General features: G+C 38.3%; 1 protein-coding gene across 1 annotated transcript; it reads right to left on the bottom strand.

Moving 5' to 3' along the window:
• Positions 1-1,250: 1,250 nt before the first annotated feature.
• LOC139604179 (granulocyte-macrophage colony-stimulating factor receptor subunit alpha-like) lies at positions 1,251-26,616 on the bottom strand. The gene is made up of 14 exons (XM_071455230.1): positions 26,577-26,616; positions 21,827-21,956; positions 21,559-21,734; positions 20,693-20,832; positions 20,041-20,079; positions 19,172-19,313; positions 10,133-10,262; positions 9,866-10,041; positions 8,398-8,537; positions 5,502-5,540; positions 4,393-4,522; positions 3,040-3,136; positions 2,454-2,535; positions 1,251-1,651 (listed from the first exon to the last, which is right to left on the bottom strand). Exons 2-14 carry the CDS (start codon positions 21,952-21,954, stop codon positions 1,577-1,579), a joined length of 1,494 nt encoding a protein of 497 aa, XP_071311331.1. The 5' UTR covers positions 21,955-21,956; positions 26,577-26,616; the 3' UTR covers positions 1,251-1,576.
• Positions 26,617-27,776: the final 1,160 nt, after the last annotated feature.

Genomic DNA, 27,776 nt, shown 5'->3' on the forward strand with positions numbered 1-27,776 from the left:
TCTGATCCATTTGTAAGCTATATGAGGAGTGGCTCACCATCCCTGGAAGTGTTCAAGGAATGACTGGATGTGGCACTGAGTTGCATGGCTTTGTTGAAAAGGTGGTGGTGTTAGGTCAAGCGTTGGACTCAATGATCTTGGAGGGCTTTTTCAACCTTGATCATTCTGTGATTCAAGGATTTTGCATTGTAGCCTAGACTACTTCATCAGGGTTCTATCTGTAACACCATTTCTGAATCAGTTGAATATGTTATCCATCTCCAGGAGAAAAAAGAAAACAAATGAGAAGTTTGTTTAGGCTCTACTTGACAAGACCCCCATGCCATCTCTTGAGTGTCTTGATACTTTTGGTATGCTTTACTATTCCCTTCTGCAGGCTGAGCCACTGAATGGTTGTTCATAGATCATGGCTAGGTTTGGTGGACTGGAGCCAAACTATGCCTCACTCTGGCAGTTTTGCCCAAGAGGAGAGTTGCTGTGCAAGGTTATATAAACCAGTGCAGTCTGTTACAGCCCCACCACCCTTTTAGCAATTTACTGTGAGCATTTCCACTCTGACCACTGCTGCATACTGGGAAAAATACATAAATGGTTTGCAAGTGTGACCATCATGAATTCAGCCTCTTTTGGAAATTTGTTTTGTTGCTCTGACCTGCTGCAAAAAGCTTCCCAGGTGAGTCTTTGACCAGAATGTAATCATTAACTGTGTCAAAGGCAATAGGTGTGCCAAGAGCTGTTTGTGTTCAGCCACGGTATAAGCTGGAGAAAGTACAGCGTTGCTCCCCAGCACTGAAACATGTCCAGGAACAACTGTTCCCAGCATTAGTTCAGCCAGGATTTACAAATAATGTCCTGAACAGCTCCTGGACATAGTCCAGAGGTTAGCTCAGGCCAGGGCTAATTTCTAAAGGTAGTTTGCATGTGTCCACTTCATTTAGGGATTTAAGAGTGTGTCTGGACTCTTATATATAAATTGGCCCCTGTGCAAGAAAATAGTCCCAGGAATGTTTAGTCTAATAATAAAACATCTAGTACCATTATAAAATTAGTCTAATAATCCAACAGCAATGTTCAAATGTCTAATGTAAAAATCTGAATGAATCTCATTTTTTTAGTTGCCCATGTGTACTTGAAGAACTCCAAAGAAACTTCTATTATGAACTGACCCATTTTTGACAGTAAAACAATGAAATTCAGGGATCAGAATTTAAAAAAAAATATTCATCTCAATAAATTAATCATTAATCTTTTTAATATGAGACAGAAACACAATTATTTTTTCTTAAGATTAAAACATAACTAAAACTTGCTGAATAAAATATTCCAATCATATTTACAAAATAGAAGATATCCAATAAGTGCAACTTACCCAAACAGTTAAAATTAGCCAAAACTAAAAGCAAATACAATGGCATTTAAAAAGATTGCATATAAGGTATCATTCTATCTTGGCTGCATCATGCTTTTATACAAGAAAAAGGAGAAAGTAAAGAAAGCCTATATATTATTTCAGACTTTCCACAGGGATATACAATTGTCTAAGAAATGCACTTTCAGACTCCTCCATTTTTCTTGGTTATCTCACGATGTCAGTAACTAATACTATCTCTTCATTTTCAGATGTTGTTGACTGTATTTTGCTCTCCATCAGCTGAAAGGAAAATAAAAACTTCCATCAGTTTTATACCAAATGTTAGGTTAGCCTCTACTTATGCACAATTCTGAGAGTATTTCACCTGTTTTCGCTGTGTGTCCACAAAGTCTGTCCTGTTTCCTTACAAAATCCTGTTTGGAACTGTTTTCTGTGTTTCTGTGTTATTTTATTTCCTGCACATGTAACTTGCTAGTGGGTAAGTAGGCAAGGTGTGCACCTGGAGGGATTCAAGGGGACAGCTTGGAGAGGGTGACCTGGGGGGACACAGGGCTCAGACACTGGGATCAGGTGTGAGGAACTTTATGGTGGTTGTAGATGAAGAGAGTCAGGAGATGTGCTAATCTCACTGGCAAATTCAGCCCTGCTCGGCTGGGGGGTAGCAAGGGGACTGTGATGTCCAGGACCCTATTTTAGAGACTGCTGCTGGTGCTGATGAGGTGCTGGTAGAGGCAGCTGTGCTGGTTTTGTTTCTGGCTGCCTCACTGTGCCCTGTTGTGTCATTGTCCATGTTCTTTGTTTTGGGAAAGTGAACAGCCCCTCCTGCTGCCTGGATCTACCAATGGGAGCATCAGCCTGTGCACCTCTGAGACTGGAATGGGAGAAACCCCGTGGTGCTGGAGGAGCACTGCATTTGACTTCCCTTAAAAAACTCTCCTGCTGATTTTCTTTTATTTTTCTTCAGAATATGGCAAAGAGAAGAGCGATCCTCTGTAATAAGTTCCTTATCATTTAAAAATTCAGCTGGTAGAGTCTTGTGTGTATTTCACACATTTAATTTAAAAATAGAAAGAGAACATACTTCTGGATTTGTATCAGCCAGTGTGAAAAAAGCAGGTTTTGGTCCTGGGATCTGTGGAAATACTGCCTTCCAACAGCCAGTCCTGGAAATCAAAACGTATTGAATACAAAATTAAAATTGTATAACCATAATGTGACAACACCATTGCATCCTTGAAACTGCTCTTATCTTCCTCTTCACTCTTAGAAGTAAACTGAAAAATACACATAATCTCAATACAGAATGAATGTATATCAGGAAAACATTAAGAATTTAGAAGGTAATAGATAAATTTTTTGATTGAAGATTTACTAGTAGTAAATTTCCTTCTTAGAGAAAGAAATTTGTCCTGCTATTTCACTACAAACAGTGAAAAGTGGGGGTAAAAGTTTTGACAAGTTGAGAGAGCTGTATCTTCTCTGAATTACTGCATATTTCTATGCAAAGTGCATCATACAGGAGAATATACTTTTTCTTTCCATTTCTGTTTCACTTATGGGGTTTATTTTACCTATCCTACAGAGACACCTCCACCTTATTTGTTAAAAAAACTTTAGGTCTTACACACACAGAGAGAAAATAAAATAAATGCATAAATTAGGTTTACCTTTTGCAGAAAAAAAATGTGATGATTGCCATTAAGAGTGTTGCAACTCCTACCCCAAGTAAAATCCATACTGAAGAAGATATAATTTCCTCATTTCCTGAAAGAGAAACATTCATAAATTAGTAGCAATAGTAGTAGTAGTAGTAGTAGTAGTAGTAGTAGTAGTAGTATTAGCAGCCGTAATATGAGGCATAGATCATAGAATTACAGAACATTGAATAGTTTGGGTTGGAAGTGACCTTTAGAGATCACCTAATTCCAGCCACTCTGTCACAGGCAGGGACGCCTTCCACTAGAGCAGATTGCTTAGAGACCCAGCCTGGCTTTGAACACTTTCAGGGATGGGGCATCCACAGCTCTCTGGGCAACTTGTGCCAGTGCCTCATCACCCCTATGGTGAAGAATTTCTTCCTAAAATCTAACCTAAATCTACACTCTTTCAGTTTAAAGCCATTCCCCCTTGAACTATGACTACATGTCCTTGCACAGTCCCTCTCCAGCTCTATTGTAGCCCCTTTAGGTACTGGATAAGTGTAAGAGGGTGTCTCTGGGGCCTTCTCTTTCCCAGGTAGAGCAAGCCAAACTTTCTCAGACTGTGAGAGGTGCTCCAGCCCTCTGATCCTTCTTGTGACCCTCCTCTGGACTAGCTCCAAGAAGTCAATGTCCCTCCTGTGCTCAGGACCCCAGAGCTGGCTGCAGCACTGCAGGTGGGGTCTCACCAGAGCAGAGCAGAGGGGCAGAATCCCCTCCCTGGCCCTGCTGCCCACGCTGCTCTGGATGCAGCCCAGGACACGTTTGGCTTTCTGGGCTGTGAGTGCCCATGGCTGGGTCATGTCCAGCCTCTCATCCAGCAGCACCCCCGAGTCCTTCTCAGCAAAGCTTCCATCAATTCCTTCATCCCCCAGACTGTATTGGCACCAGCAGCTGCCCTGAGCCAGGTGCAGCCCCTTGAACTTGCTCTTGTTGGACTTCATGCTGTGTCAAACATCTGCTGTGGGCACTGACTGTGGTGAATGTCAGTCTGAAGGGTTTCACTTGGTATAAAAATGAATTCTGTCATTTACCACTTTAGCAGAAATGTCTGATGGGAAGAATTAACATTGATCCTATTTGTCCATCCCCTGGAGTAAGCAGGAGCTCACTACAGCTGCAAAGGTGTAATTTTTAATGTTATTTCCAGTGTTAGAATGTTAAGAAATCGATTAAGTCTCTTCCCACTCTTCTCTGTAGTGTGAAACAAAACGTTTGCCAATCCTTTTTACATGTGTGTGTGTCCACAGGTGTGTGACACTGTGTGAGGTAGGCAGGACATCCCTGGGGGAAGAGTAGCCCAGGGCTTGGGTTTGTTCTTACCAAACTCAACAGGTGCACTCCATTCCCCCCAGGCTGGGCTCACAAGGCAGGCACTGCCAGCTGCTCTCATTTTCAAGATGTACTTCTTTCCTGTATTTGATCTTAGAAATATGTTACTGTTTCCCGCTTCCTAAAAAAACACCCAAAAAACTGAGTTGCTTTTCTTTGTTCCATGCCTGTGTTGGCAATATGTATGTGCCATTTACCAGTGGAACTTTAAAGAGGCTATGAAAGCATTGTTATTAAAGAAGGCTGCTGTTACAGAGAAAAAAAAAATCATTATTATTTATATAATATATAAACAAATATTTATCTCAAAAATAACCTGACACTCGTGCAACTTTTTACATTTAGAAGCATTTCATCTTTTACACTATAAAAGTATAACCTGTGATTTCTTATTATATGGTTTGATTTATTGATAACTTCCCATAGCACATAGAGAGGCAGAAAATTCTCTTTAGCCATCTAATTTTAGTGCTTGAACTGAGTGATTTGAGGAATAAGGTGTCTGTGCACCTGCCTCAGTCTCTGCATTATGAATTTTCAGAAAAAAGCTTAACTTTCCAGCCAAACCTGTAAAATAAGTAGATGACTGCAATACTCAGTGTTACCAGAATTTAATGTAATACTCTTGCACTTGGTGGCTTTTGCATAGAGGTGGGATGTGCAAGCTGCACTGATTAAAAGGAGGTGCAGCATCCCTGGATGAAAAGCCTCCATCCAAAAAGAACTTTTGTGGTCTATGTTTTTCATAAACAAAATTGAATTCCTAGGAGATACTTTATCTTTTCTCTGTAGTCAGTGATGTGTAACTTCAAAGTCTGTTCCAAATATTTGAGAAGGAGAGTGGACAATAAAATGTAAAATTGGAGATTTTTCAAAATACTTACGGAAAAGCAATAAAGTTCTGCCCCTGAATGTATAATAAATTGCATATGTCATGATGATTTAGCAGTTTGATGTATTCATGATATCCATTGAAAAGGTTCCCATAAAGCATAGGATACTGAGCACATACTGATTTAAAGGTATTTCCATACTATTTACTTTTCACAGTTGACAATGAAATGAACATTTATTGCTGATTAATAAACAAACAGACTCACTTGTATGGAAGTATATATGGGTTTTCTTTTAGGATTATCCTGTAAATTGAAAGAAAAAGAAAAGCAACTAACTTTATTTCTATCATTGATTGTTTTATGTTTCAATAATAATTAATTTTTATCTCCTGTTCCATTTTTCTGCATTCTAAAACTAGCGATTTGTCTAACATTTAGTATCTAATATCTAATTCATCTACAATGCCAACTTAAAATAGTAATTAATTCTGCTACTGAAAGATATTTGTTTTCCTTTTCATCACAGTAGAGGTATAAATTTAATTTCAGATTGAAACGCAAAGCAAACCAGACCTAAATGAAAACTATAAGTTTATTTTTATAGACACCAGGAAGAAAAAAAAGAAATAATCTATAACATAAACATTTTCTTTTACATCTAATGTTTTAATATTGCAATAAATGTCACTGTATGTAATTGCAAATATTATATAAATATTTGATTTTCTTTCAGATGAAAATATTTGGCATGGATTCACATATATTTTAGGTTGTCCTCCACTACATTTTTGATAGGTAGAATAAAATTTGCTCATGTTGTTTGAATAGCCATAATAACTACCACAAAATGTACTGACCACACACAACTAATGACTGCAGAATATATCCTCTCCATTAGACAACTTGTTAGGTATTTTTGTAATTATTTTGCAATACACCATTTTAGAGCAAAACTCAATCAATCCAGACTTATTTTTTCAAATAATTGCATGCATGCTCGTGTGGCACCTGGAAATGAGGCTGTTCAGCCTGGAGAAGAAAAGGCTCTGGAGAGAGCTTCCAGCACCTTCCAGCACCTAAAGGGTCCTTCAGGAAGGCCGAAGAGGGAATTTTCACAAGGGTATGTACTGATAGCACTTGGGGGGATGGCCTTAAGATGAAGGAGGGTAGGTTTAGATTAGATATTAGGAAGAAATTCTTTACTGTGCTGGTGGTGAGGCACTGGGACTGAGTGTCCAGGGAAGCTGTGGGTGTCCCTGGAAGAGTTCAAGGCCAGGCTGAATGGGGCTCTGAGTAACTTGGTCCAGTGGAAGGTGTCCCTGCCATGGCAGGGGGATTGAATTAGATGGTCTTTGAGGTCACTTCCAACCCAAGCCATTCTAAGATTGCATAAAGCAAGCTGTTGTCCAGGACGCCTTCTTCGAGCTAAATTATGCACGGGGGTCAATCTAGGCCAAATATCTGGCCAATGAACGCCTTGTTCTTCTTTATTGGTGCAGGGGTAACCTGAAAGTTTTGAGTAAAGTGATTACAGAGCCCTGGGGGGAAAGGTGAAGGGCAGGAAGTCCAGATGGAGTCTCCTCAGGCCTTCCAGTGAGAGGGAAAGGCTTGAGCAGAATCGCAGTCATCCAGCAGGTTGAATAACTGAATAACTGCTGTCACAGGCAGGGCTTTGTCTGCTGTGGCCTTGGGATCCTTTTTGATAAAGAGGGGCTACTGGGCAGGAATGGGATACATCTCACCAAGGAAGGGAGAGGATTGTGTCCTTGCAAACAGATTTGGGCAACTGGGCCTTCTACTGTGTATAAAGGAGTTCCTTGTATGCACAGAGCTCTGTCTTGGGATAAATAATGAACCAGTTAGAGAACTTGTGTGTTCACAAGGCATCAGAGGACAGATCAGCAGAGTTGTCAGTGATAAAGCAATAAATTTGGCAGAAGAAATTTTTATGGGTAAATCTTCCAAAGATATGATTATAGCTGCATCTGATAAATGTCACAGGAACCTACAGTGCTCAATTGGTGGAATAATTGCTGTACCTTGACATAATTAGCTGGGTGAAAACTGCTAATGATGATGAAAAATAGCTAGAAAATTCAGATAAAGTATGAATTGAGTATTCTTTATAAAATGAATGTTACATATATTAAAGGTTATTAAAAAGTATGTATTGCTTTACTACAATAGATTTTATTCCAATGTCAGGCAGATTTTTCAATAATGTTTCTTTGTTACAACAGCCCAGTGATTCAGAGAAGTAATGCTGTTTCACAGCAGTTAGCTGGGCTTGCAAAAAGATTCGTCTGTGAAATAGTAAACCCAACCCAGACTAAGAAATTCCAAATTCCAGAGCACCTTCAATCAGCCACTAAGTAGGTGGCCCAATCTGGTTGTAGCTCAGGAAGATTTTTCCTTTGTAGTCTCTGTCTGCCACCCTGTGGCGTTTCGGTGCAGTTCTGCCGCAGGGGTTACATCTGCCCTTGCAGCGGAGCACAGCAACCTCATTGCCTCCCTGCTGCTGCCAAAAAACTTGCAAAGCCAAGGTCACCCCCCACTCACCTGTCCTTAATCACACTGCCTTTCTGCTTCCTCTCACATTTATTTACCTTTTGTTCATCATTATAAACCTTCAACTTTTGGACCAACAGGTGTGGTGCATATATCTGGGTAAGCATTTCATACATGGAGAAATTAATTCATTTCTGTTAACTCAAAATTGTTATGTGAATGCACATTTCCCTTTTCACTCTTTAAAGCTCAGCTCTGGCCTTCCACAGAGATCCAGTTTCCACTGGAAATACTCCCAGTCCAGGGCAACTCCAACAAGTGTTAGTGAAAGAAGTGCCTTTTCTAAATGCTGTCACAGACAAAGCTGTGATGTGTTTGAATCTTGATTAACCATGCTTCACCTCTAGGACTGTCCCAGACATCCAGTGTATCTCCAGCAGTGTCTTACTCAAGGAGGCAGGGATTAAAAAAACCCCAAACAATGGGGCAGTATGGTAGAGCAGGATTTGGTATGGACCTGAAAAGTGCAGTCACAAAAGAATAAGGTGCTATATATGGGGAAGGCTACATCACAGAAGAGCCTTTTCACTCATGTTTATTGATAAATGCAAATATATGAATTAATGTTGAGTGTAAGTGAAGACATTCTTACCTTATACTCTATGTTAATTTCATATTTAAAACACATGTCCTTGTTAGAATGACTTATCTGGGGTCGTTGCCATTGAATTATGCAATCATTTTTAATTTCATCACAGTTGACTGTGATATTTGATGGAGGCATGAGCTTTTCTGAAATGATATAACCAAGAATTCAAATAATTAAAATCACTTGATCTCTTTTTTATTTGATGAAAGAGAGTGAAATTGCAGGTAACACCTCTATGAACAAAGATACTTGTTAATATCTATTTTCCTTAGGACCTATTAGAAATAAAGACCAATGTTTTCTGAATCATGTACACAGGATCATAGAAGAAAAGAAAAGGGACTAAGACAGCAAACATGATATAGGAGCATACAAAGACACAATCCCCTCTTTTTCTAGAGGAGTAAGGTAAAATACTGTCTTCCTTTTAAGAGAACTTATTACTGTGGATGAACTAGCTCCTGCTATCCCTAAAGTAAGACATTTAAAGATCTTTTTTTCTCTAGGTCTCCTCACAATGCTTGTGACATGAAGGTTTTGCCTTCAATCTGTTGTGAACTATGCAGTTTATTCCCCCCTTTCAAAAGAAATAGCCGTACAAAATTTAAGAAATACACTCAATTTTTAATAGTCTAGCTAGTTTCTTCATGTATTCTCCCTCACTTCACAGATGTAAGCAGAAGTATGAGCACCTTTATATTTTGATCATTGCCAATGACTTGATTATTGGAACAGCAGAAAACAGCCACTCATGGCAGAAAGGGTGACAAAATGGAAGAAAGTTTAATATGAGCTAGAATACTACTTTACCTCAGTCTTTAGGGACAGGCCTGACCTGTTTGTGATGGGCTAGTTGGTCAAAGAACAATCTTGTTTTATCTGCCATGAGTGACATTACAGCTCAGTTTCTTCTTTTAGAACAAAACCTTTTCTGTTCAATATTTTAGCACAATACCAGAATCAGTGTGACATTTCCAGTGAGATTCTGCTGCAGAAACAGTGACTGCACAGGATGCTTTCAAGTACAGCACCCATGCCTAAGGTATGTTGTACATGTCTTAATTCATTTACTCCAGGGTACAGTGTCCTGTATGTCATCCCCACTGGCAAAAAAAAAGCAGAAATTAGTGCTCAGATAAACTTCTAAAAAGTCTTCTCTCTCTTCTGTTGAGAGGTGTTTGGCCATCACTGACAGGGCAGCAAGGGGAAGTACAGTTTTTTAAGTCTTGTGGACTTTGCTTGAGAAAAACCTAAAACTTATAAGGGTAGATTGCTAAAGAACCTGGGAGATAATGCAGCTGTGAGCTTTCCTGTTTGATTCCCCTCTTTGTCTTTTGCTTGGGGAATAGGTTTTCTTAAGGAAGCCACAGTGTCTTACTCTCAACTCTAGGTTGACAGGGTATCTCAGGGATAAATGCCTGAGAAGGAAATACAATAATTAAAATAAAGCTGAAATAAATTATTGACTTACCAATTTTATAGAGGTCAATGTACTCATCATAGAACTGGATCAGAGAGTCTTTGCTAGACCCATTCACCAGGAAGTAAGCTTTTTCAATCCCTATGCTCACGTTTTGGAAGATGCATCCCACATTTCTGCAATTTTCATCTTTAATGTAAAGCTCACATTCCATCTCCTCTTCATCTCTGCATACAGCAAAGTATTTTAGTTAAACATGGGCACTGTGATGTGCTGAATGAGAATTCAGACTTTCCTGTCTCAAGCAGACCTACTTACCTTGACTTTTGCCAGTAGAGAAAATACTGTGTGTCTGCTGGAGCATCCCTTCCTGCCTGCCAAGTGCAGTTCATGAGGAAGATGTTATAAATCACACAGGAGAAGTTTTCAATGGCTGAGCCCTTCATGCCTGCAAACACAGGAATATCCATGGTGAGGAAAAATCATGTGACTCCTCCAAGCTGGAGGATCATGGCACACACTTAGCTATGTTAGACTCCAGCTGGTTATTGCTTGGTTTGAATGGAATGACTTGGTTTGAAAGGAATCACTTATTTCATTTTGTTTTCTAACACTGAAAGATATTTGCCCTGATAGATTCAATGAAGAATTTTTTTTTTATGGATAAATCCCCCCAAAATGTGATTATAGCTGCAACAAAACAATGTGTGTGGAAAAAAGAGCTGGTGATCTTAGGAGCACTGCATAAACTTTATAGACTTACATTGGATGGCTGCTATTTTAAGGTCTAAAGATTGTTTTTCTGCTATATACAAAGTCAAGGGTGAATAGATGTCAGGCAGGTGGGTAAATAGCTGCAAGCAGAAAATATCAAAATAGGTCACAGCAATATCCATCAACTCAAGTTACCCAATGCTGAATGTGGTAAGTTTGCTGAGGGTGTTAGTTCATGTGCTTTCAAGGATGTAGATCAGATACAAGAAAGAAAACCTTTACTGTGAGGGCAGTGAGGCAGTGGAACAGGTTGCCCAGAGAAGCTTGGATGCACCATCTTTGGAGGTATTGGAGGCTGGGTTTGGTGAGACAGTGAGCATTCAGGTGTACCGGAGCACATCCTGAAGGGGCTGGAACAAAGTGATCTTCAAGGTCCTCTCCAACCCAAATCATTCAGTGAATATGATTCTATGACTGAGGAACAGTGTCTCACTTCTAAAAATTCAGTATCAAACCCAGTAAAATTCAAAATTGTGTCTAGGATCTTTCTTAGCATGCAGCAGGTACTTTATTTGTAAAAAAAAAATCATTTAACTTAGTTCTGTATATTCCTCTGACAGCTTTTTAGATTTTGTCTCAGACATCCAGACACTCCTCCAGTCTTGGACTTCCTAGAGACTCAGTAAATACCTCAGAAAACAAAACAGTTGGAAAGAAAAAGATGGACCTACCTTTTATTTCAAAATGTCTTTACCTCGTTTATCTTTCTATTACAATCTTCAGGTTCAGAGAAGATGGAAAGACTACATTTTAAAAGGCTGTATAACTATAAATAGGTCTGTCTCCCTTGCTGCTTGTGCTTTGGGGAACCATCTTAGCGTAGGAAGTGTTGCAAAATAAATGTTCATCACTTCCCCCCTGATTCATAGCAAATTTTGTAATTGCCCAACTCAGGATTTCTTATAACGTGAACAAGAAGTTAGCTGGTTAAATTTCCCCTTTTGTTGCACCAGAGTATGATCGTGTTTGGGTATCCAAAAAGTGCTTAAATTTACAGGTATTTGTCTCTAGCTCTAAACAATACTGAGGAGTAAAAAGCACGTCTCCATACAAACCATCTCTGGGGGATGGAAGATGGGGGTTCTCCATGGAGGGCATCAGGGTGAGGCCTGGCAGTCCCAGCCCACCCCACCTCCAGCCCAGATCAGGGGCAGCTGTGGGCCCAGGGCAGCCCCAGCCCTGACCAGCAGGCACGTCCTGGGCGACTGGGATGGGCCATGGGCATGAGGGTGGGCCCAGCTTGGCAGGGGCCATGTCCAGGCAGGGCAGGGCTGGGGGAACCTGGAGACCAGCCCTGCTGTGGCACCACTGGGCAGGGGCTAAAGGATCCATGGGGCTGATGTGGGGTCCTGGGCTCTGGGCATGGTGGGGGAAGCTCCAGGGACTGGGCAGGGACAACCAGGTCAGTGGGGGTTCCCAGGGAAATGAGAATATAAACTAAAAATGTTCTTTAAGCAGATGGAAAAAGGGGATTTCAAATCTTGGATATGATATCTTCAGATAAGATATACCACTACTAGAAAGTGTGACATGTGTTTGTCCTCATTTCATTTCTCCTGATGTGAAAACAGCCAAACTACAGACTGCTACTAAAACAGAAAAAAATTGCAGGTAATAAGCATCCAACTACAAACAGCCACTCCAGGCCCTGCTCTTATTACCTTCTTGGGTCACAGTCATGCATTTTCTAAAGAGAGTTATTGCAAACAGTATAAAACATCAAAAGCTCCTTTAAACCCTGAAAGGCTTTGTTTCACAGAAGGCAATGTAATTTGCTTAATATGGAGATTTAAAATCCATGTAAAGTAATTTCATTTCTTCACATTGAAATTGAAGCATCACTAGAAAATATGACATTTTTCAAACATCAAGATATGTCAACATTTTCCTCTTTAAAACATGCAGATCCTTTCTGCTTGGAGTTAAAAAACTTGTGTGAAAGAGCAGTCCATGTACTTCTCTAACACTTCCATTTCTTGGCTACTATATATGGCCTTTATATTATATAATATATATAATACATTATATATATATATATATATATATATATATATATATATATATATATATATAAAATACATAAATTGCCTTTATCAAAATGCTGAGGTCATTCCAATCCTATTCTTTATTGACATATGGAATGATTTAACCATATCAGCAGTAGTTCTTATGTATCAGCTATTCACAGATGACTAGGAGGATATAGTTATGTCCAAGAGAGGAAGCCAAAGGTAGCTCAGTGCTGTCTTCCCTAGAGACAAAGAGAGCTTCCTTTCTAGAGACCCAGGAATGCCCAGGCTCATAAGTATTTCTTCTTTCTGGATTCTGGCTAAAGTATGAGATTGGTGACTGATGAGCTAGAAGTGGGCAGTCATTTTCTGGGTTCATTATCTCATGTTGATTGTAAATATTAGTTATACTGAGTTGTTGCTGAGGCCAGCCAGCACCACCAAGAGGATATCTGACTTGGTTTCTTCTCCTCAACACATGTAGTGTAAAGTGAACAGGTGTAGTGAAGCAAGTCTACTCATCATGTTGGAAACTTTTTAACTGCAAAATTATTTTCTACCACAAAAAAAAAAGAAAAAGAAAAAGAACCTACCTCACTTCTGCTCACATGCAGTACTAAAAGCATTGAGCAAGGCATGAAAAAAGAACTGAAGAACTGATGTGGCACTCTGTGGTTGTGTTCATGCATTTAATCACATCTGTTAATAATCGGTGTTAACTGAGGAGATGAACAACTCACTTTGAGCATCCAGAACTTCAGTCATCCACAGAATCAATAATCATGAGAGAATCAAGAGAGCCTTGCCTGGTCTTTTGTGGTTTGAGTGGTAATGATCTAAGGCAATGTTGGCTCTATAAGGACCTATTCATGGACGTTCACTCTCTTCATATGCTAGTAGAGAACAAAAATGTGACAAAGTTTTTCTGAAGCATATCTTAGAGTCAAAGGGTGGGAATGACAAGCATGTATATATAGATGGATATTCTACCAAAAAGCAGATTTAGTCAAATAGGCAGGTCATTTTGGTGAGAATCATTATGACTACTCCTATCACATTATAGAGGTCAACAGACAAAGCAAGTGAAAGCTTGGACATCAGGTCTGAGCCCATGATAGTTGTTCAGAGGTAAAAGCTGCCCATCTTCAGAAGTTTCACTGTACTTCCAGGTTAAATAAATTCCATACATAACCATGCATGTTTTTTTTTGAACACTGACTGTACTGTAAAGACAGAAGAAAGGACTTTGGATCACAAAAACTGTAAAACCCCACAGTTGTGTCCTCATCTTTGGAAGAAAGCACTCAATTTTGTGGCAGTAACATACTGCGTTTCGTGGAGAAGGGGAGTGACAAGTACCCAAGTAGTAAAATCAGAGCCATAAGAAATGTCATGGAGAGTCAAATGGTACTCCGGAAAATAAAGGAAGTCAGAATTTTTGTTTGCCTGCTTTTCCATGCTCCCACTCTGAAGATCCCTTGAGCCTGCAGAGAAGGCAAGCAGGGAAGCATTGTGTTTTTGCGTGCTCTCTCAGATTATGTATCACTGAAACACAGTGAGGAAGAGTGGAGTTTGAGGTTTTGATTGGCTACTTTGTCTTTAAACTGGAATTACTGCAGCAGAACAATCCAAACAGCCCAGAAGGACAGTGGCTTTTTTGCAGAAAAGGGAACTGTTCTACCCAGGGGATTTCTTTTCTTGTCTATATTTAAGCAAACTCCTTACCTAAGGCTTTCAAAAGTGGAAACAAATTAAACAAATTTTAAAAATTTCCAAGCAAAAAGGGTGCTACTAAGGGTGCTACCAAAGTCTGTCACCTTTCAGAGACCAGACAACTTGAGTGGCCTTGATATCACCCAGGAGTTGAAAGCAAAATGAGAAGAAGAGAAAGAGGAAAAAGAATAAAGGAGAGAAGAAAAATGTGGGCAGAGACACTAGGGCTGTTTACAGACTTTTGGCTCGACAGGGAGTGAAGTCATTGCAGAAACAGTATCAAACCAAACATTTCTTAGAACTCAGATAAACTTGAAGAATAATTTATTGCTCCAACAAAACCAGGAGTGTTCACAAGAGCTGTCTGGTGTTTTGCTGTACTGGTGTGTTGCAGCTTTTGCATATGTCACAACAATACAAATGGTAGACAAGACCATTAATTTTTTCCTTGCATCAAGAACTTTCTAGTTTTTAGCACAGAACAGAGGAATAGCCATAGGAGACCAGAATAAAGGACTTGTTCCTGTGTGAGCATCCAAGGAACTTAGTTAAAAGATTCTAAAGCCTGACCATCCTTTCCCACTGATTTTTGGGTCTTTGCCCAGGGATGGGAAAGTGATACCTTAGTCCCACACCTACTACCACCTCCACTGTTTCATGGATATGGTTTATGGTTTTCTTATTAGTGTGCTGGTCGTGAACAAGTTCTCTTAATGACTTTTCCATCTCAGCAGCTCTCACAGTGAAAGCAGTGGGGATGTAAGGGGTGCACCTATGGCCATGATCAACTCTGTGCAAAGCAAGATGGAGAGGATCCAGTAGACTGTATCTGTTTAATTGTCCTTAGATTACAGTGAGTGTTGGCTTCAGTTTTAATGCGATGCTTTTATCTTTTGGCAATTTATCTTAAGGATCCTAAGTAGAAGGATCCTTTTCTGGTTCTGTTTTAAAAGGACATTAAAAATATTTTTTTATTTAAAGCTCCTTTAGAAACATAGAACCATAGAAAAATTTAGTTCCAAAGATGGTCTCTTGAGAGTAACCCGGTCTAGTGGAATTTTATCACTGAAAGGACTTTATTTTCCATTCTAGGATTTCAGCTACTTGAGATGACTTTAACCGTCTTGAGACTTGATGGAATTATAGAATCATAGAATACCCTGAGTTGGAAATGACCCACAAAAATCATTGAGTTCAACTCTTTGCCCTGCTCAGGACCGCCCCAAGAGTCACACCATGTGCCTGACAGTGTTGTCCAAATGCTTCTTTGAACTCTGTCAGGCTGCTGCTGTGACCACTGCCCTGGGGAACTGTTCCAGTGCCCAAACACCCTCTGCGTGAGGAACATTTTCCTGATACCCAATATAAGCCTCTCCCAACACAGCTTCCATCCATTCCCTGGGTGCTGTCACTGGTCACCAGAGAGAATGGATCAGTACCCGTCCTTCTGCTTTCCCTCACAAGGAAGCTGTGACTGCAATGAGGTCTCCCCTCAGTCTCCTGCAGGCTGAGCAGACCAAATGACCTCAGCCACTTCTCATACAGCTTCTCCTTAAGGCCCTTCACCATCTTTGCAGCCCTTCTTTGGACCCTCTCTAATGGCTTGTTATCTTTATTATGTTGTGGCACCCAAAACTGCCCCCAGCACTTGAAGTGAGGCTGCCCCAGTGCAGATCAGAGCAGAGCAGAGCAGAGCAGAGCAGAGCAGAGCAGGACAATCCCCTCCCTTGCCTGGCTGGCCACGCTGTGCCTGATGTAGCCCAGGACAAGGTTGGCCCTCCTGGCTGCCAGGGCAGGACTGACTCATATTCAATTTCGTGCAAAATGGAAAGTCAAAATATGTGATTAGCACCCAAATTGAGGGCTTTCTCTCTTACCTCCTTATTAGCTGAAAGATTCAGGCTGTTATGCTTCTGTTTCATCCAGGTGTTATGAAAACACACAACTTTCCTGTACCACAATTAGCAAGTGACAGGTTTCTGCTGGAGAGTTCGAATGCTCAATTTCCAACATTTCCCACTCAGTACATAAACATATGAACATCTGCTACCTGTTAGCAATCATATATTCAGTAATTTTTTCATCTAACACAGATAGGAAGGGATGGGAAGAATGTATCCAGAACTCTTTAACAGTACTCCTTTTTATGAGCAAGTAATCGTAAGAGGTTTGATCTTGGCTTCATACAGTGAGCTTTCATACAGATGTCAAATTTCATTCCTGATCACAATCTCAGTATGGCTGTACCTTTTTTGAGACACTGAACCAATGGAGATCCTGAATAAACCCCTTAAGTTTAGTTGTTCTTAATTATTCTTTTGCATGTTGTTGAAAAGCAGTAAAATAGCTTCCAAAGCAATACTGACGTATTTTTTTCTGAAATACTGTAGTATTCATCATAATAAAAAACAGAAACTTTACTGTTCATAGAAAATGCAACCAAATACAAGGAGGTTTTTAGAGATAAGATCTTGGGGAATTGTCCTTATGGCCAATGCTCTTCTCCCTGCTTCCAGGAGTGAGAGAATATGAAAAACCTCTTGATTTTTGCCAATAAGGTATATATGCTTGAAAAAATCAAGTCGCTCATTTCACTTGCATTCCAACACTTCTTCAATATCTGTTATTTCTTCAGTTCCTTGTTTTTTTAATAGATTCATATATTCTGGCTATTAAAGGAAGAATATAATATTTTGTTAGTTTTTCATGCATGAGATTTGTCACAAGATTTATGAATCTCCTGTCATTAAAATTTGTTATTTATTGTATAAAACCTGTAGCAGGTTTTATACAATGAAATTAGAAGACCAAGGTACACATGTCTGGATGATTCCTCCATATAGTTCCCAAAGAGGAGCAAAGACTTTTCAACTAAAAAGCTGGAAAAATTATCTTTTAAAATATAGAAAAGTTAACATGATGAAGGAAGAGAAAATAAAAGTGTTTATAAAGGCTCAGCAGTAATTCAGGGTATCACTGCAGACAAATTTTGTCTTCCAGACCTGCCTGCAGCCAACCTAAAAACTTTGCAAATTGCAGCAAACTGCAACACGCTCTCTAGAAGGGCAGTTCCTGCAGTGTTTGTCTGTTTGTTGCTTCTCACAAGTCAATTCCAGCGTTCCACATAAGTTAGCACCTCTCAACATTCTGCTCTACTTTCTTGCTTACCATACCCTAGAAACTTTTACCTCCTTTAGCATCATTGCCAAGTACTAGCATGGCAAAACTAATGAAGATTTCTTTGTCCCTTCTCTCCCTGCCTGCTGCTGCAGTATTATTGTGCTGAGAAACTTATGCTCAGCATTGTTTTAGTGATAGCATATGGCTTATAGGGACAGCAGGGTGAAACTGCATTTTCCCCAATGCTCCAGGTAGACAGATGACAATTATTTCGTAATGGAAAAGGTAAAACAGACAAGTTATTTGTGTGTGGACTTTCTTTGTCCATATCCCAAGAGCAAGAAGGAGAAAGAAAATTTATTCTTGCTTGTGTGCATCTTTCTGGCAGTTAGGTCATATCCTTGACACTAAATTTTTAAATTTCAGGCAAATGGAAAGAAAGCATACCTGGAAGTCCATTGGAGAGGGCTCACGGAATGGGTCTCTTGGCTGTGGTACTGTAGCAGATGTTTTTTTGAAATAAACCCTTCTACAGTGACAAAAAGGTTTGGTAAAGAAAAGGCTTAGTTTGCAAACACATGAACACATACTATTTAATCATGCTCCTGAGGTACTATTTTATTTCTCTAAGACATAAATAGTATTCTTCTAATTCAAAATTAGCTAAAAATTACATAGGCTGAATACAATATTATAATTATTTGTTCAGAATTTGGACAACAATAATTTATTTTCTGACTTCCTAAGGACTCATAGGAAAGTAGTTTTTTAAGTATGTGAAAAGGAAATGTTGTCAAAACATGAAAAAAATTTCATGTACCACCCCTCTACATTGCAGGGTCTGATGGTAGGAAAGAGGTACTGATATAAGGCCTTGGCCCAGTATTGGAAAGCATTGTATTACATTAATCAAATGGATAAGAAAGTTGGGAATCAGAAGTATAGAGCATACTTGAGGAACATCCAGCAGATGATTCCTAGTATAGCTCAGTGTCAATTTTCTCCCTACCTTGTCTCCTTTAAAAAGAAGCCAGAAATTTTCTGTTGGAGGAAGAAGTATTATTTTAACTATAGAATAAAAATTTTGCACAAGAATAAGACTTACACTGTCATGCAAAGGAAAAATGTGAGTCCTGCTGCCAGGCTTGGTATCAGAAACAGCATATATGATGAAGTAGACGTAAGTTGTTGTGTTCCTGAAAACCAAGCAATCATCAAAGTGTTGGTTAGCATCACAGGACACAAATGACTGCACAGCTGTGTGCAATCTGCTTTGCATCAGGGTGTCAAACACTCTGTGAAGGGATGACTTCTTTAGCTCAGACCTCATTGCCCTGGAGCATGCAAAGCAATAGAATGGCTGAACAGTACATGGAGTGTCCACAGTAACTGGAAACCAGAGGAACTGAGTCCTACGGAGTATTTAAATATCCAAGGTGGCAGAGAGCAATAGCAGGAAAAAGGAGATCATAAAGTCAGGAGCAGAGATGGAACAAGTAAAACAGCTGGCAAGAGACTTCAAAAAGGTCTGCTTCATTCACTGTCCCTGTGCAAGAAGCACTGCCTCCCAAGAATGATTGGAGAACCCCCAATAGTAAGCGACATGGCAATTCTTCGACTAACTTTGGTCCTACCAAATTAATGTGCAATTATCAATGTGTTTCCCTCTGTAAGCATGAAGTAAAAATAAGGCAGACAGGTAACAACTGAGCAAGGTCAAGAAAAGTATTTTTATTCTTACCAAACTCCACAGGTGTACTCCACTCTCCCCAGTTTGAGCTTACTCTACAAAAGCCTGCATCTGTTGCTCTGATTTTGACGCTGTACCTTTTTTCTGAGCTGAAGCTTTCATATAGGTAGGAGTCATTTTCAATAATTGCTGTCTAAATGGAAAACAAGTAGAATGAGATTTTTTGCATTATTTTTATATAATTATGATACAATTTTAAATTTTACATTTATATAATGTTTCTGTGAACAGACTAGAGTGAAATAATAAGTGGAAAAATATCCCTTAGTAAGTTAGATTGTTTCATCTAAGTTCCCCTTGTTTGAATATTTTTGTTATTGGGTAATACGAAGATGAAATTTGCTGTATGTTTCCTTGTCTCCTTAGACTCTGCTAAGCAATGAGACTTTAGGGATAAAAATTCTTTTACGATCTGGCAGTGGGTATTTTCAAAATTGAAGTAGAGTTTGATAGCCAGATTATATTTTTTTCTGCCATCTTTATATTGGCCTAATCTTTGAGGTAATATTTTCTTGCCTTTTACATCTCAATTCTTTCCAGAAAGTATTATAAAAGAAAAAATCCCCACACTTTTTGTGTTACACAGAATCATGATCCATTTTTACATATATATGAATCTGTTAGGAAGTAAAAAAGAATGTAAAATGGAAGATTTTTGTGAAGTAATGTCAAAGTTCACATGTGCAGGTGTTTTTGTATCAAGTTTTATAAACAACAGTTTAAAACTTCAGATTTAGAAAACTTATCAAATATAAGCATGCGCAGTACATTGAAACAGGTAGTGTGAAACCAAACCAATTTGGTTGGGGGATGCTCTGATACAGAAGAAATTTCAATATCTTAGATTAATACAGACTTACTATTTTAGATGCAGTTTTGGTGTTTTTCTCAGCATCAGCCTAGCAAGAAGAGAAAAGTTTAATTTTTAAGATTATTCTTTTGTTACTATATTATAAAGGGTCTTCTCTCATGGATGTTTGATTTTCAGAAAGAAAAAATGTATGTAATATTTTAAGTGCCTTCTTTTAAAGAAGGCATTTAAACTGTGAAATTTAGGCTGTTCTTCCACTAAATGGTTTTTCCTCTCCACTGATGCTCTGAAATATTGCACCATTTCAATATGATTGCAGAATTGAGCATCAAAGCACTAAACAAAAGAAAAAAAAGGCTCAGGTTGACAAAATGTTTACGTTTTAATTGTTAAAACAAAGGATATAAAATTTACAAATGAACTCAAACGATGTTTTTTCCATTGTTTTTTGCCTGTGTATATTTTGCATTCTTAAACATTTAATTTAGCTAAGTTATGTCTCCTTTCTCTTTTTTTAAATTTTTTTACTGTTGAAACACAATAAGCTCACAAATATTTTGAACTTTATTTTTGAAGGATGCAATATTACTTTCTATATTCATTCAAGCTTTCAAAAGGAGGGGATGAGAACAGGGTTGTATGGTGTCAGGTGTGGAAATAGAGACAAACAAAATGCTGTTAAATGTCACAATTATTCTTACCTTGTTTTCTATGACAATTTCATATTTGAAACAACTCATGTTTTCCACATGACTTGTGCGAGGTGGCTGCCACCAAATACTACATCTACGAGAAGCTTCTGTACAGTTCACTGTGACATTTAATGGAGGGGTGAGTTTTTCTACAATAATATAACCAGAAATACTGTTGATTAGTAATAGCTCTCTTCACTCTGTCATTTTAAAAATATAGGTAGATGTTCAAGCAACTGATCTAAAAAGATGCAACTTTAGCAGAATTTCTATATTGTCCCCATATTCTTAAGCAGGACTCCTGATTTAACATTTCAATTGAGGTCTGGACCACCAGCTGAAACAGTAAGGAAAACTAAAAACACAAGCCATTTATTACATTTTACTGAATTCAGCATATGATTTCTGAAGGTTTAGTTTTATTTCTTGGGTTTAAGGGCTTTTTTTAAATACTATATTCAAATTAAACAGATTTTTTTTTAATTAACATTCTTCCATTAAAAAATGGGAGTTTTGCTCACAGCATTAAGGTAACTGTTTCTTTTCACTATGTGGATGAACAGCATTACGAGATAATAAGACCAACATCTAGATAGTCCCCCTCAGGGATCCTTAGCTAGTTCATTCTAAAAGATGACACCTTTCTCTCAGAATAAGTATTTGATAGAAATGTTCAAAATTTTCTGACCTATGATTCCAGATTTTTTCTGTATTTGTTAGTTTTTGACCATTCTTGTACTTTAGGGTTGAGAAAAAGTGAAAAAACCTCAAAACTATTATGGGGAGAACTCTTTTTTAAATGTATGCTTTTTCCCAGAGATGAATTCTTTATTCTTTTAACATATAACTGGAAATTAAATTTAAAAAATGCTTACCAATTTCGTATAGCATTAGTCTCTTCTCAAATGACTGGATGCTTTGTCCGCTTCTGGACCCATTTACCAGGAAATAAGGAATGTTATTTTTTATTGTCACGTTTTGAAATCGACATCCTATGTGCCTTCCACAGGTATCTTTGATGTAATTTTGGCATTCTGTGACATTTTCATTCCTTTACATGAAATATTGAATCAATAAAACATTTACAATGTCACATGTCCAACCACAAATCAAAATTCCCAATATTCAAGCAGACCTACTTACTTCAAGGGCCCCCAGTACAGGAAATATTGGGTGTCTTCTGTAGCAGTCCTGCCCACATGCCAGGTGCAATTCATGAAGGAAACATTAAAAATGACACAGGCAAAGTCTGAAATGGCTGTTCCATTCATGCCTGCAAACACAGAAAGAATACCCCATGTCCACTCTGCAGAAAGACTGAATAACTCCTCAAATAACACAGACAGATCTTTGCATGCCCGTTTAGCAATTTTTTTAGCTACCTGCTTGGCAAATCTGACTGTACACAGTTTTGGTCTTGTAGTTTTGTCCTTACTTGAAGATGGCAATGATTTTATTTCTGTTGAGCCATGAGGATTATCTGTCATAGTTCCAGAAGCCATAGATGTGACTGGAATTTAACTGAGTCTTTAATCAACTCAAACAATGGGATTTAGTGGAAGTTAATAACAGAGACAGTCACCATGGTGTCCTTTGTTTAGACCCCCAGTTAACTGAGGCCCAGTCTACAATGGAATGCAAATTCTACAACCATGAGCAGGGTGGCAAAGTTCTCTCTGCTGCGCTTGTATTAAGTGCTCTGACCCTTGGTTACAAAGCACTAAAAATTTAAATAAGATGTCCACCACTTTCTTCTGGGTGACAGCTGGCTGGTTACAACCTAACCCTGAGACTGTTTCCTGAAGATAATCCCCGCAGAATTGTTGCATGTTTGAAGAGAGAATGATGTATTTTTCAATTAGGAATTGAAACTGGCTATTAATCTCTTCTAGTACCTTGGATTCAAGGATAGGGAGAATCTTATTAGCACTGAACATGACAGAAACAGGCCTGAATATCTGTATAATTAGTGTAAAATCAAGACAAAGCTGAAGCAGAAGTTTTCACCTTGCTTAAGTTAACTTACAATCTGAATTAATTCCTTGTGTGTTTCTCCCCCACCAAAAGGTGAGATCTCCAACAGGAAATGGTGAACATTCAGTACCTCAACAGCTATCATTGTGAATTGAAGGATTGGTCCACAGCTTTCCAAGACTAATCCAACCACTGTTAATTGAGTTTAAGCACCACACATACAACATTTGCATTTACCTCTCTAGTTAGCCCTAAAACTCCACATCTGATTCTTACATCTTTGGAAATAAAGAGAAATTTTTAAAGATATGAAAAAGTTGTCAAAGTACTACTGGATTTCTGGAAATATTTCTCTCTTCCAAGAGAAAGCTTGAAACTTTTTCAAGAGCTTTTTTCAGCAGCATTTTTATTTCAATGGCAGTGTTGGCCTAAGCATGCCCTGTCCTTTCCCATCCTTCATTGATCCTGCCTGATTCCATCCTCCCCCCTGGCTGTGCTAATGCCACTTCTTGTGGGGTCCTGTAGTGAGTAGGTTTGAACAATTGATCATCATTACAACTAATGCTCCTCTCAGCAGTTTATTTCTTTTTGGTTTTTTTTTTATCTTCTATCAGAAATAGTGGAACAAGCTCATCTGAGATGAGAGTGTGGGCTAGCAACTAAAAGAAAAGCTGTCTAAGCTATTTCTCTATCTGTAATAAATACTGACCCATACTTAGTCACTAGAGGTATCAAAGCTCTCAGCAGGGAGCTGTTTACATCCAATTTATGTGTAAGTTTATATATATTTAACAAACTACTTTTGAGAGTCCAGTCATTACCGTACTTGATGAGGTGATGGAGAGCTTGGATCAGTTCTCTGCTACAGATTCAGTTTATGACCCTCGGCCAACCAAGTCTGTGCACTTCATTCCCTCATTTAAAAAAACTAATAGAGAAATTTTCTTCCCATGAAGAAATGGCTGGGTAAATGCAGCAGTCTGAAGTATGATCACAGCTGCCATGCAAGGGTCTTAGTGAGATGGGCTTCCTCAAGCCTTTAGCAATGCTGTAAATCTAAAGAAAAAAGAGTTATTCTGATTTTAAATCAGTTCACAACCTGGCTCTTGTGAGGGCCAACAAGCAGTTGAAGTGCTCAATGACAAAGGAAATATTCAGGCATATGCTGTGAATACATATGAGTCTCTCCATACCCGTTGCTGACTGGACATTTTTTCCAAGGTTTTAGGGCATTTTTTTTCATTTTTTATTTATTCATATTTCTGTGGTTATGCCAAAGAGAATCTAGCAAAGTATATAAACACCACTACCCTTTCTGTAAGGTTTATTTTTGAGCCTACTCTATTCATCCAACACTGTCAGCCGTTACCTTTTTGTTTTTAGCAACATCTGGAATAGAGCTAAACCTTCATGAGAATTTTTACCCACATTATTTCAGAGACACTGATATTTTTCTGCCTCCAGTTTATACTGAGGACTAGCTAAATTTTTCTAGTGTCTTTTTCCTTAACCACACCTATTTGAAATGCCCCATATTTGTCACTTGCATATGTTTATTTCCTTAAAAAATGGTAGGACCATATTCTTATTAGTCTTTTCTGTGAGCTGTGATGTAAAAACCATTTTAGTTTCTTTATATTGTACTCATCCTTCTGAACTGCCTCCTATATTATTTGATGATGATAGTAAAATACATATGCAAGTATGTTATTATCCTCTGAAGCATACTTTATTTCAGACACAAATAACTCATTTTTACATATTTTACTGTCTTTAGATATATTTGAAATGTTTGAAATTCTTTTCATGAAAGAGATAAGACACTCAACTGAGATGTGAAAATTATGATCGCATGCAAATGTATAACAATCCACTGTTTCAAATACCTAGAGTGTTTTTATTTATTTATTTGTTTGTTTATCTCTATTTTGTCAACTTAGATTATCTCCATCTCTTGGGCAGACATCAGAAACAATGTAGGCACCTTAGCTTCAGAAAAATGAGAGAAGAAAATTTGGCTCTGCGACCATTTGTGATTACCAACATTGCTAGCAGGGAAGGACAGGATCTCACCTTTGAGTCTTGAGCCCAAGAGAATTTTTACTTTTATTCAGTCATTCTTCAATTAAAAAATGCATAAAATATTGAATCTTAGACATAATTGACCAGATACTTTATAAAAGATGTTAAATAACAAACTTGATACTGGAAATAAAAATATTAAAAATTTTTAAAAAGTAATTAAATTACTTTAACCTTTCAATCTAACTCTGAAGATGCTGTTAGGTATGAGGTAGAGTTTGTCTTTCCTAAACCTACCAAAAAGCTGTATAGATGCTCACAAGGGAACCAGTAATTCTATACTGCCTTAACACTGCCTAGAAAAAAACCCAAAAAACAGCTACTTTAGACCAGTTTATTCAATCTAGACTGGGACAATATGAATGAAGGATTCACCGTATTTACTTTTGCAATGAACCAAAACTATAGCCCACAGGAATCTCTCTAATTCTGAGCTATCCACAGATAAATCCAAGAGGATTCATTCCTTTCCTTTCTTACATCATCTGTAATTCACATGTAATTACTAAACAAAAATACTGCCACTATTATTTTCTCAACTGAAAATTTATTGTTAAAATGTCTTTTTCTCCTCATTCTTACACCTGTGCAAGTATCAGTGCTGCTTCTCTTTAGAAGAACATTTGCAGTAGAGCAGTACTATTTTCCCCAGAGAAATGTTTCAAACTTCCTTCCACAGCTCAAATAGTTCCTGTGCAGATTATTGATGAAAATCTTTAGGAAAATCAAAGTATTTCTATGTGAAGTTGTTTCCTTTCTGTACTGCAGTTTATAAAGTTTCTATGAAAATTGGCTACTGCTAGACTCTGTGCTACAGCACAAGTTATTTCTCAGAGAAGCCTGAACCCTAACACCCTTCCACAGGGGATAGTCATGTCAGGGATTCAAAAGCTGAAATGCTGCTGCAGTGTCTACTCTCATCTAGGTTGATTGGAAAGGTGATTAGATGAGAATAAAAACTGTCCAGTAACCTGCTGATTATGAGTAATGCAAAGCCATATATTTTGTCATATTTTGATCCCACTATGATTTTTATAGCCAATGAAAAGGAAGGTTTGTAACTTAAAAAAAAACAAAAAACCAAAGCTTATATTTTGTTTTAATATGACTATATTTTGTTAAGGGAAAGTCTGTGTTGAGTATAGTACATTAAACTAGACCTCTGAGATTCATTTCCCAGCTTTGCTCCTGAAAGGTTTTGAAAGACATTTTTATCAGCTGGAAAATATGAAATGGAATTACTGCTCCCATGTTGGATGTGATATGAGGGTAAGATTATGCCTGAGTTCCTGCATCATTTTCAGGCAATTGTGTATATAAAATCTTCTAAAGTATTAAAATCATGAAAGAGAAAAGACACTGACATACCTCATTCTACTGGTGCCTAAATGCAGTACCTCTAAAAGAGTTCACTCCATTTAGTGGTTTTACTCTATGGATGCAAACATTTCCAAAAATCCAAACATTTCCAATTTGACTGTGTTTTCAAGAGAAAGTAACACAGGCTCTCCAATTCTGTAATTCAAGTTTAACTTAACAAACAAAATACTGCTACGTGGATGACACCAGTAACCCTGGAAACTGCAAATTTTAAAATAATCATACAATTATTTTCACATTGTAGAAAAAATATGCCGTCAAAATATTAGCTAAGACATTCATCAGAGGAAAGCAGCCTTTGTTATGAGGTAGTTTATATCCAACCCTCACAGTTATTTTAACATTAAAACTGGCAGAAATGACAAAATTCAATATTTCTTTCCAAGCTGCTTTGTAGTACAATAAAGGAGAAACAGAAAAGAAATTAGAAAAGAAAACCAGACAATACTAAACCTACCTTGTCCTTGAAAACTTATTTCCCTCTGGTGCTTACAGTAATGCAGAACAAGAAGGATAGAAACTATGACTTTGCCTTGGTGTATTTTTGCATGTTTTGACAATGTGATTTCATTGCCTCATTTCCCTTATCCTCACTTCCGTTAAACCATGGGGAGCAGCAGGGTCCCTCTCAGCCTTGGGACAAAGGTCAGAAAAGAGGGACACTCTCTTCACTACTTGATTCATAGAATTTCCAGTAATTTGTCACACATTTTTCATATAAATTTTTGCACAGGTGACCACCTGAAAGATAGATGAACATGGGTCTTCCTTCTGGCTCGGGTGTAGGTCAGCTACGATTGCTTCAAGCCATGCCACTGTTTTCTGCTTCTTGCTTAGGGATGCTGCCCGGTACAGGAGTATCAGCCCTCTGCTCTGGCCTGCAGAAGAGTTGCTCCCAGCTTTGCCCTAGCCAGCCTCATTCCCTCTAGGTGGGTAACAAACCATCTCACTGGTCTTTACAGCCTTCCTGCTTTGTGTCCACATTTTTCTGGATTGGGTAAATTCAATGCACAGATCAGGAAAAGTTTCTGTGTGTATGAAATGTCCTGAGTGTACCAAAGCAACAGTATGTCACTTGTCTGTGCTGGTGTCCTGGAACTGAGAAGCATAGAACCTGCCTCTTCATGTACCCCACAGTACAGTCTGAGTACAGAGCCCCCTGTCTTCTTCATCTTTAATATTTTTTACAGAAAAATGAAGTTATTAAAGTAGACAACAACATTTAAATCTCATTATTTATAATGTTCACTGAATGCACTGCTTTTCAGTGTTATATCTCACTGGAAGACTGGTAAATCATATCAAATCGGTGTCCTCCTTCTATTTGTCTGTGTGTTGTACATCTTCACTCCCATCAGTCTTTGTTCTTGTTGTTCTTCTGGGCAGAGAAGGAATAGGTAGGGGATGGTTCTTGAGATATTTCCTCTTCTTTACATCTCAATTCCTCAATTTTATTCACAGAGTAAACAGCAAGACACTATCGTATACCCTGCTATGACATTTCATTTCAGGACCTGCAGAAATAAGGACTTCTGATTGCTGCTCTGTAGAGGAATTGAAAAACGTCTGCTGGAGGACTGCAATAATGCCGAGACTTTTGTAACTACTCAGTTTCTGTATTTCTTGAAACTGGACCCTGTTCTGTTCTCAGAACAGA

Source organism: Agelaius tricolor, unplaced genomic scaffold, assembly GCF_023055355.1.
Source record: "Agelaius tricolor isolate 1412-34295 unplaced genomic scaffold, bAgeTri1.0.p SCAF_45, whole genome shotgun sequence".
Taxonomy (NCBI): domain Eukaryota; kingdom Metazoa; phylum Chordata; class Aves; order Passeriformes; family Icteridae; genus Agelaius; species Agelaius tricolor.